Source organism: Oncorhynchus keta, chromosome 12, assembly GCF_023373465.1.
Source record: "Oncorhynchus keta strain PuntledgeMale-10-30-2019 chromosome 12, Oket_V2, whole genome shotgun sequence".
Classification (NCBI taxonomy): Eukaryota; Metazoa; Chordata; class Actinopteri; order Salmoniformes; family Salmonidae; genus Oncorhynchus; species Oncorhynchus keta.
The window spans coordinates 18,935,655-18,945,334 of NC_068432.1; the positions used below are offsets into that span (position 1 = coordinate 18,935,655).

The following is a 9,680-nucleotide window of genomic DNA, read 5'->3' on the forward strand; positions in this document are numbered from 1 at the left end:
GACTTTTTGCACACCCCCCCCCCTACTGTTTTAAGCTGCTGCTACTCTCTGCATAGTCACTTTACCTCTACCTACATGTACATATTACCTTTATTACCTCGACTAACTGGTGCCCCCTCACATTGACTCTGTACCGGTACCCCTGTATATAGCCTCGCAATTGTTATTTTACTGCTGCTCTATAATTATTTGTTACTTTTATTTACATTATCTATATTCGGCGCATGTGACAAATAAAATTGGATTTGAGATGACCTTTGCTGATGAAACAACTTGTGTTAAGGATCTGTCACAAACTACCATACCATTTCATTCCTGGCCGACCAAGCTGTTGAGGTAGTCTTTATGACGTACATAACGCTGAAAGGAGGAAAAGAGAGGAGAGGTAATCGTCATAGAAAATACTCTAACTTGCCTGAAAGGCTATAATAATATTTCATCAGTGTACTGTATGTACATACATAAGGACAAATCTGACATGAGGCCACTTTGGGATACAAAAGCATCTTCCAAGTTTTGATTTTGGGATGAACTATAATTCAAATATTATTACAGTGCACCAACAGTGAATAACACTACACACTCAGTCACTCACGTCTAAATATGCACTGTTGCTGTTCTGTCTCCTCTGGTCTGACGCCACACCTCCCTCTTCTCCCCCTCCGTCTCAACCTTGGATGCAAACACACAGCACCATAACACAGTAAATGGCTGGGAATGTATGAATTCTGCTACCAAGTAAGTGACCCTTACTTGAGCTAGGGGTAAAACATTTTGACTTCAGCAGGTGCGGGTCACTGGCCTGTAGGGCTCCTTGCCTTTGTTGAAGTCTGGTTTGATGGTAACCACTCCATTTCCATCTGCTCTTATCGTGCAGACAAGCATTCCTTCTCCTTTTGGCCAAGTCTGAGAAATACAATAATAAAATGTCACTTTTCAATGCCTGAATTGGAATCTACTTCAAAGTTATTACATACAAAGCAGTGTAATAAGTGTATAGGCTACATAGTGGTTTTTCCCCATGCTACTCACTTGCCCGTTGGTCCCAGGTTCCCCATGATGTGCATGGTCTGTACAGGTGTGTTGACCATGTGGCTGGTCTTCACAAAGTCCTCCAAGGGCTCCCAGGTAATCAGCCTGGACTTGGGGATGGTGCGGTCACTGCAGACCAACAGAATACCACAAACACATTTTGCATACAAGGGTATGGTGTAATGTGAACATAGCGGTACACTGTCTTCAAAGCAGCACGACGCATCAATGCTGCTTCAATTACATTCACTTTAATAATAATTCACTTTGGTGAGTAACAGGGACCTACACTGGGCGTCTGTCCTGTCGTCTGTGTCTGACATTGGCCATCCTATGTGCCAGTAAGGTAGGACTGGACTTGACCTGCGTCACCATACTCTGGGAATGCTGTAGTGAGTATATCAAAAACAGCTTTAAAACACTAACGTTTCTTTTGGACCTAAATTAGGTAAATGCTTTGTTTTGAATAATGAAATTGTGACATCTGCTCCAGCTCCCTCTCTCTGGCGCTCGAGGTCGCCAGGCTGCTCATCATTACGCACACCTGTCACCATTTTTACGTGCCCCATCGCTTCATCGGACTCACCCGGACTCCATTTCTCTTGTCCAGACTCTGTTCTTCTTTAGTTTCATGTCTAATTATTAATAAATCCTCCCCCTATACTTGCTTCCCGTCTCCCAGCATCTTTGGTTACAGAACCGTTACAGAAATGGAGATTCTGTTGAAAACCACCCCTTCCAAATTGGTGAAGCAGTCAGAATCGGTGTAGGTGAAAATCCTGCAGTTCCGTCTGCCCCTGGTCCGCTCCTGAGCCATGATCTCTGTGTGGTATTGTCTCTCCTGCGGAGTCTGGCATACTGAATCACTCTGGAACAAAACCACTTCATATTGTGCACACACACACACACACACACACACACACACACACACACACACACACACACACACACACACACACACACACCTTACTATGCAACATCAAACTATCCTAAACAGTAAATTCTTATTTGTTATAAGGACACTGACTGAACAGCTTCTCCTGCCAGCCTACCACTAACTACTCATCATTTCTGGCTGAAACAAAACCAAGATGTTGTGGTCCATATCTAGCCACCACGAAAATAACATCTACTCAACTAAGAAGCATCTAACATCTTTCTCTTTCAAAACATCTAACACCATCTTGCTGTTTCAAAACAGTGTTAACACCTGATTGATGCCTGTGAGTTGAGGGTGTCCAGCTCAATGCCTCCCCTCTCCTGTTGAGTCCAAACCTGCTGCTGAAGGTGTTGGGAGAGGGCTGCTGTGGAGGTGACTCTCTGAATACGGATCCTGTAAACACCATTGTAAATATAAACAAAGTAAACGGGATTCTAGCTAGCTAAATGCCATGTTTTCATGGCAAACTCAGGGATAGGGTCAAGCAATATACTGGGTGTTTATCATCATCTGCTTTGAGAGCTAACGACAGTTGCTTGTATGGCAATGCAAGGACCAATTAGCCACACAAACGCCAACTGCAACTTACTTAATTGTAAGGTTTTTGACAGCATCCAGGGAACGATAGGCAGCCTCTCCGGTGTCGGTGCTCCAGCCATCTGCCATGTTGTAACATTAGGAACTTTATTGATGGCTAGCTAACTAGCTCGGTTTGCGACATACACACGCGCGCGCTATGTATACAGCAGCAGGCTGGAACTTGTACTTTTCACAAGCGTCTGCTCGTTGCATGGTAACAACTGTCTGCCAGCCTGGTTGGGTTTCTGGCGAGCAATACAACTATTTATTGGTTCACTACCGCCACCTGATAACAGGTAGGATAATATCAGTACAATAATATTCTCTTGATGTAAAAAGTTAAAGAACCCCTGATGTTATTAATTAAGCGACGAATCTGTCTGACACAAATAATTGCAATTTAAAAAGCTTTATTGGAAATGCACGTTTCAAACAGCACAATTCAAGTACAGATGGGTGTCGCCAAATCAGATACATGCTAATTTAGTTTAAATGTGATGCAGTCCTCCAATCCCAGTTCATTTCTACTCTTTTGACATGATTCAGACCAGATGCATGCTCCACTTCAGTGTACAATGGTCCTGAATTTGCATATCAATGTGTTTGAAGCTTTTACGTTCTGCATCTCTCTGCTGTCTTTCATCTGAAGCCATATCCTCCAGGGTCTAAACAGGTGTAGATTTCCATCTCTGTGTGGGAGACCAGATATTGCAAGGAGACCGGTAAGGGGCACTCAACTCTTCACTTTGGCCAAAGGAGACCTAAGACCCCAATACCAGTGACACTGCCCTAAGGTTGGTGATGTCCTTTGCATGAGACTGTGGAGACAGAGGTCTTAGCTCTCTGTGGTTACTAAAGATGTCATGGCACTTGTGACATGAGTAGAGGTGTTGACCCTGCTTCTCCTAGCTATATTTCCAAGCCTAAGCATGTAAATCCAACTCATTATCATAGGCTGTATGGGGATCAATATCATATAAAAAAAAATAATGCTGCATGTTTCAAAATATAAGAATGAGACCAATATATGTATTTTGCTAATCATAGTTCCTGTCTCTAAAATTACGTTTGTGTGAGTTGTAGGAGTAACCAATACTCAAAATCTGTGTGTGTGTGTGTGTGTGTGTGTGTGTGTGTGTGTGTGTGTGTGTGTGTGTGTGTGTGTGTGTGTGTGTGTGTGTGTGTGTGTGTGTGTGTGTGTGTGTGTGTGGTAGAAGTAATAGTTGGCCATTATTTCTTTGAACATCTCAGTTTGGGCAGCAGCCACTGAAGAAACCTGTCAATCAAAAACCACAGGAGAGTAAACAGTATTATAAACTGGGTGGTTCGATCCCTGAATGCTGATTTGCTAAAATGTGTGGTATATTTAAGCAATAACGCACGAGGGCATGTGGTATATTGCCAATATACCACAGCTAAGGGCTGTTCTTACGCACAACACAACACGGAGTGCCTGGATACAGCCCTTAGCCGCGGTATATTGGCCATATACCACAACCTCGCAAGGTTTCTTATTGCTATTATGAATTGGTTAACAACGTAATTAGAGCAGTAAAATTAAATACTTTGTCATACCTGTGGTATACGGTCTGATATACCACGGCTGTCAGCTAATCAGCATTCAGGGCTCGAACCACCCAGTTTATAACAGACCGTATACCACGGGTATGACAAAATATTTATTTTTACTGCTCTAATTACGTTGGTAACACGTTAATAATAGCAATTAAGGCACCTCAGGGGTTTGTGGTATATGGCCAATATAACACGGCTAAGCGCTGTATCCAGGCACTCCGTGTTGCGTCGTGCTTAAGAACAGCCCTAAGCCGTGAAATATTGTCTATATACCACACCTCCTCGTGCCTTATTGCTTAAGTCTGCACTTACACATCAGATAACTGCTCTTTCTCTGCTACCTCATTCTATTTCTCTAATTCTCTAGTCTCGTATTCCCTGGTTATGTTCAACTTCTCCCTCCTCTATTTCCTCACCTCTTCCTCAGACTCTTCTTTTCCTCTTTCTTGTCCTCCTCCTTACTTTCTCCAACATTTCCCATCTGTTGCGTCTTACTGGCCTTCTCTTGCTTCACTACTTTTTTGGCCTTGCCCTTCTTTTTCTTATTGACCTTCCCTTTCTGAATATTTTGGACAAGGAAATAAAGAAATATAAGATTATGGGTTTTCTCTTCTCTTGAGCTACTATACCTTGAGCTATACTATACTATACTAGAGAAGGACTTATGCTATACTATAGCAGGACTTACGGCCAATATTCCCTTCTTGTATTTCCTCTCACCTGTGGCGGCACTCCAGCCATTTCCTGGATCAGCTTCCTGCCTGTCTCGCTCAGGTTGGTGATGGGAGCCAGGCGAGGGCTGTGGCGGTATGGAAAGTTCTCTGTTCGGGGTGGAGCGATAATGACAGGGTTGAGAGGAGTCCAGGGCCTTGGGACATTTACTGGGTAGGGAGAGCCAACAGCAGAGGGCAGGGCCCGTAGGGCTTCAGCCAGGGTCCGGTGTGCTGAGGTCACAAGAGGAGAGAGGCCATTCTTGACAGATACAGGACCTGAGACCTTCCCTGGGCTCTGTAGGACCAGAAAGTAAAGTAACTTATCAGGAAAGTGCTATGTTCAACACAATCTGTAGAAATACTTTATAACTACTCTATACACATTGCAGATACATGACTACACTCAATAAGTAATTGTCTGCATCATTTCCAATCCCCCATGTATATATATGAAAATATTTAATATGCAGAACTTACCAGGAAGTCTGACTCATCGAAGGAGTGGAGAGACAGATCATCCTCGTCCATATCCCTCACATCAAGCTTTGTCACCTTTCCATTCTCAATTTTCAGCGGTTGTGTCCTCCTTTCATGATCCTCATCATCACACTGTGTATCAGAGTCAACTAGTCAGAGACCATCCTCCTCACAGTGATGTCACTCAACAAAGACATGGATGGTAGGGTACAACTATTTTACCTCAGATTCACAGTCAGTGAAGGAGTAGATGGAAAAGTCATCAGAACTGGAGGATGAGATCACGTCATCATATCTTCTCTCTATCACCCGAGTCACCCTTCCAGACTGAGGAGACAGAGAAAGGCATGTACTCATGGCAGCCATAGAATACACTGGCATTGACCCTCAAGGAAATGTAGAGTATGTAGGCTGTCCAACATGGTTGTACAAGTAGTGAGTAATATATGGGTAACTGAAAATGCAATAAATGCAACTCCCATAACATGAGGGTTGGGGCTAAAATCTTGAATGGATGATTGTCAATTCAACCAAGCCAACCAAAATGGCCATATGAATCAACAGATTGATCTAACTGTTGTGTCTCTATGGGAACAGCGGAGATGACCTGGCTGAGAGGCTCTGGATTGATGCTCCATCCATCCCCAGATATCTGGTCCTGCCCATAGCTCACAATGATTGGCTGTTAACAGTAAAGAATGAATTCAACACTGCTTTGCTCATTTTGGCCTTGAATTGTGTATCAATAAATAATATAAGGAGTGTTATGTGGTTGAATTTGAATGTTACTTACAGGTTTTTTGTGGATCTGAGTGGTCTGCACTGAAGTAGACTGTTCAGACAGCATTCAATGAGGTTACATAGGGACATCTGCATTGCTTTAATTCTGATAACTGCAGTTTGTACATGCAGAATGCATAACTAATGTGTATATGTTTTTCTTCAGACAGATATGACTTACAGGCTTTGGCCTTCTGTGCACCTTGCCGGTTGGCCACAACACGGATTCAGGGGTGTTCACCCTCACTGGTTTCAACTGTCAACACAAAACTCAATTTAAAATGTGATAATATAACAAAAACCGGACAAAACAAAGAAATATTTGATATTTACCACATAAGGACGGCGTCTTAAAGCTCTTTTGATTCTCTCATCATTACGATCCATCTTTCTTTCTGAGGGAAACATTTCCATCAATTAATTGACACAAAACACATCCTGACTCACAAACAGACACACACACAAAGATGGCATCCCCAATGGCACCCTATTCCCTATATGTATATATATGTATATATATGTTGGGAAGGAGGTGCACCAAAAGGCCAAAGACTACCTGCAACAACCTGAGTGAAGAAAACTATTGAACAGATTAAATCAAATCTGAACACCGTTTATGTAGTGAATTAATGCATGGTTACGTCATTATGGGTCACAGCCTTATGACTGCGCTTAATGCGTCACAAGAAAAACGCTTGTTTGGAGCCGGACTGGTTGTAGCTCAATAACGAACGTGATGTGCTTATTATATCTTACTGACTGAGTAATGGTTGTATCGATGGTTGGTTGGACGTTTTACATAGATAGGCCAACATGATATCAATAGGAAGAAACCATTCCTTGCCAAATGTTTTTTGTATTATTGTTTTACTTTGAGTAACATTAAGGGACCACAATGGAAGCCGTTTACTTTATTGTGTTGTCCCTGGCCTGACACGTTTCATTTAATTAAACGGATTTTATTATTTTATTAAACTGTCCAATCAAATATATCTAACTTTCTATCTAACTCATATGAGCTGTTGAGGACTCCTTGGTCATCACATTTCAGGCACAAGCCAGCAGGTGGAAGGAAGTGTCTTTAAATGCAGCACTCACTGCCTTTAACGCACTTCATGGTCTGCGCAACAGTATCTTTGTAGTTGTGAAAGTGATTGATCCAAATGCGGAAGTCCAGTACATTTGTTTTGGTTTAGCAAGCTAACTTCTCAATTCTTGGCTAAAGTGTTGTGCAATATTGGATGAAAAGTGTCGTAACTGACATTTTGTATTGTGCTTGATTATCCTCTAGTAGTTTGACAAGTATGTACTGAGCATCAACATGATCACCCGAATAGTTTAGAAAGATGTGGTTCAGAGGTTCAAGAGTTTTACTCCTGAGTTCAGGCTAACATGTGTCATTGTTGCTGTCATCATGCTGTCATCTGTTTTGTTTATTGTCACTACATATTTCGGTTTATCAGAGGATGTATACAGTCTTGGAACTACAGTTTTTGCCAATGGGCATGGTACGTTAGCAAGGAGGGATTGAGTGATTTAAGAATCATATGCTCTGTAGCTACTGTAGCTTGCTACTTTGGACGGGACTGTTGTAACGTTATCTAGCGTGCTACAACGTGTAGCTAACGTTAATGACGTAACATATGGTGCCAGTAGGCTACAGCAGCAAGCTAGAGCACAACACATCAATGCCGTTGATGTCTGTCAACCCGATAATTTCCGTTTAATCCCCTCCTCTTCCTTTGCGGTACACAAGCTCATCACATACTCCTTCCACCACCAGACAGAGACCCAGATACTCCTCAGCATTGGGGTTCTGGTGCTCCTCTGTGATGGGATTGAGAAGAGTGTGGGCACTGTTTGGTTCCTCCTCATGTTTCAGCTGCTCTCTATCAACACAGGGGTGTTGTACACAACTGTGGGGCTGGTACTGTTTGGTGCATCTGCCCAGAATCAAGTGTAGGGGTTAGTTCCTGTATCCCCCTCCCTTATGGGTATGGCCACAGTGTACTCACTTATGGTTAAGGGCTTTCTCATAATCACCCATGTTAGCTCTGGCCTGGCTGTTTCTGGTCATAGTAACACTTTTGGTCCCACACTCTCTTCCTCTGCAACCCCATTGGCAGTTTCAATAGATGATCCCCAGCTGTAATTGAATACTGTACAATAGGCACTTAGTGGTCCCCCATGATTCGATATAGAATCACTGTTTAGTTAGATAAATTCTCTGTAATCTCTCCACATTCTCATTGGTTGCAGAATCATTCCTACCCAGTCCAAGCCTACGCTCCAGTTTCCTCCAACCTACAGGCTACCGAGACCACACCAAAGACCGGGCCCACTCCTACTATACACAGGGGAGCCCTGTTCAGCTATCAGGTTATTATGTTCACAACCATGGATATGCCCCGAAGCATAGCTCTGCCTCTCAAACCAGCAGTCACTGGGCTCCAGTGGCTCAACATCTACATTCTCAACATTTTCTCCAGTCTGTGTCTGTCAGTGCCCCCCAGAGTTTCGCAGCAAACATGCCCGAGTCACAGCTAGTGTAACAGTGTAACTTTAGACCGTCCCCTCGCCCATACCCGGGCAAGTCACCCACGAAGCATCGTTACCCATCACTCCACAAAAGCCACGGCCCTTGCAGAGCAAGGGGAACTACTACTTCAAGGTCTCAGAGCAAGTGACGTCACCGATTGAAATGCTATTTAGCGCGTACCACCGCTAAGCTAGCCGTTTCACATCCGTTACACTAGGGTCTATGATGGTTTACCCAGGGGCACCGGTGTCTTCATTGACAGATTGCTGATATAGAAAAGTCATTCAATGACAGCTCTCTCATTTGTTATACGTTGAAATGTAATATACTTGGACATGGGGTTTGAGGCAGTACTTAAAAAGGTACATGGTCTCTTCACAGATGATTTTGGTTTGAAGAGTCAAACTCTGAATGTTCAGGGTTAAATCAATGCAAGAAGGTTTTGATTATCATTTGAATGTATGCAATCTCTTGGCACTCTTGATTTATACAACCTTTATAAATCAGGCAATTTCTATTACACCGATGTATTTCGTTTTTCTTTCCTTAACTACTCACAGCAATGAAATGAAATAGCATCCACTCACCAGTAAATTAGATCCATTACATGCAGTTTGTTGGGCAATGCATCATTCAACATTATTGTAAATTCTGGAGCAGGGAGCAGTGGTTGATGTTATCAAGAGTGTGGGCTACAAGGGCAGATTATGATGTCATCTTTAGAAAATTAGGTATTTGGGCCTCCCAAGTGGCGCAGCGGTCTAAGGCACTCCGTCACAGTGCTTGGGGCGTCACTACAGACCCAGGTTTGATCTCAGGCTGATTCACAGCCGGCCGTGACTCCCATGAGGCGGCGCAGAATTGGCCCCACTGACTTCGGTCACCAGCAAACACATTGGTGCGGCTTCCGGGTTAAGCAAGCAGTGTGTCAAGAAGCAGTGCAGATTTGTTCGGAGGACTCATGGCTCTCGACGTTTGCCTCTCCCGAGTCCATAGGGGAGTTGCAGCGATGGGACAAGACTAACTACCAATTGAATAACATGAA

General features: G+C 43.3%; 2 protein-coding genes across 3 annotated transcripts; both read right to left on the reverse strand.

Annotated features, from left to right (window-relative positions):
- Window positions 1-767: 767 nt before the first annotated feature.
- On the reverse strand, window positions 768-2,832 carry LOC118391067 (tectonic-like complex member MKS1). Its single transcript, XM_052457807.1, has 4 exons — window positions 2,562-2,832; window positions 1,322-2,365; window positions 1,033-1,161; window positions 768-906 (listed from the first exon to the last, which is right to left on the reverse strand). Exons 2-4 carry the CDS (start codon window positions 1,405-1,407, stop codon window positions 867-869), a joined length of 255 nt encoding a protein of 84 aa, XP_052313767.1. The 5' UTR covers window positions 1,408-2,365; window positions 2,562-2,832; the 3' UTR covers window positions 768-866.
- An 837-nt stretch (window positions 2,833-3,669) lies between these two features.
- LOC127906151 (uncharacterized) lies at window positions 3,670-9,645 on the reverse strand. Of its 2 annotated transcripts, none has more exons than XR_008060795.1 (7): window positions 9,223-9,645; window positions 6,430-6,491; window positions 5,924-6,352; window positions 5,539-5,643; window positions 5,317-5,448; window positions 4,847-5,134; window positions 3,670-3,827 (listed from the first exon to the last, which is right to left on the reverse strand). XR_008060795.1 is itself a non-coding variant. In XM_052457801.1 (7 exons), exons 3-7 carry the CDS (start codon window positions 6,161-6,163, stop codon window positions 4,811-4,813), a joined length of 690 nt encoding a protein of 229 aa, XP_052313761.1. In that variant the 5' UTR covers window positions 6,164-6,352; window positions 6,430-6,491; window positions 9,223-9,645; the 3' UTR covers window positions 4,799-4,810. The 2 variants fall into 2 exon arrangements, 1 of the variants encoding a protein (XP_052313761.1); XM_052457801.1 differs by lacking the exon at window positions 3,670-3,827 and having other exon boundaries at window positions 4,799-5,134; window positions 5,924-5,998; window positions 6,110-6,352.
- Between the last annotated feature and the right edge of the window lie 35 nt (window positions 9,646-9,680).

What these genes read in the sequence shown, in the direction of transcription:
- LOC118391067 (XM_052457807.1), bottom strand. Translation starts at nt 1,407, where the DNA reads ATGGTGACGCAGGTCAAGTCCAGTCCTACCTTACTGGCACATAGGATG. An exon ending in CGACAGGACAGACGCCCAGT is followed by an intron (nt 1,162 to 1,321) that starts GTAGGTCCCTGT and finishes GTTGGTCTGCAG; the next exon opens with TGACCGCACCATCCCCAAGT. An exon ending in AACCTGGGACCAACGGGCAA is followed by an intron (nt 907 to 1,032) that starts GTGAGTAGCATG and finishes TGTATTTCTCAG; the next exon opens with ACTTGGCCAAAAGGAGAAGG.
- LOC127906151 (XM_052457801.1), bottom strand. Translation starts at nt 6,163, where the DNA reads ATGCTGTCTGAACAGTCTACTTCAGTGCAGACCACTCAGATCCACAAA. An exon ending in CTCAGATCCACAAAAAACCT is followed by an intron (nt 5,999 to 6,109) that starts GTAAGTAACATT and finishes TACTGTTAACAG; the next exon opens with CCAATCATTGTGAGCTATGG. An exon ending in ATCCAGAGCCTCTCAGCCAG is followed by an intron (nt 5,644 to 5,923) that starts GTCATCTCCGCT and finishes CTGTCTCCTCAG; the next exon opens with TCTGGAAGGGTGACTCGGGT.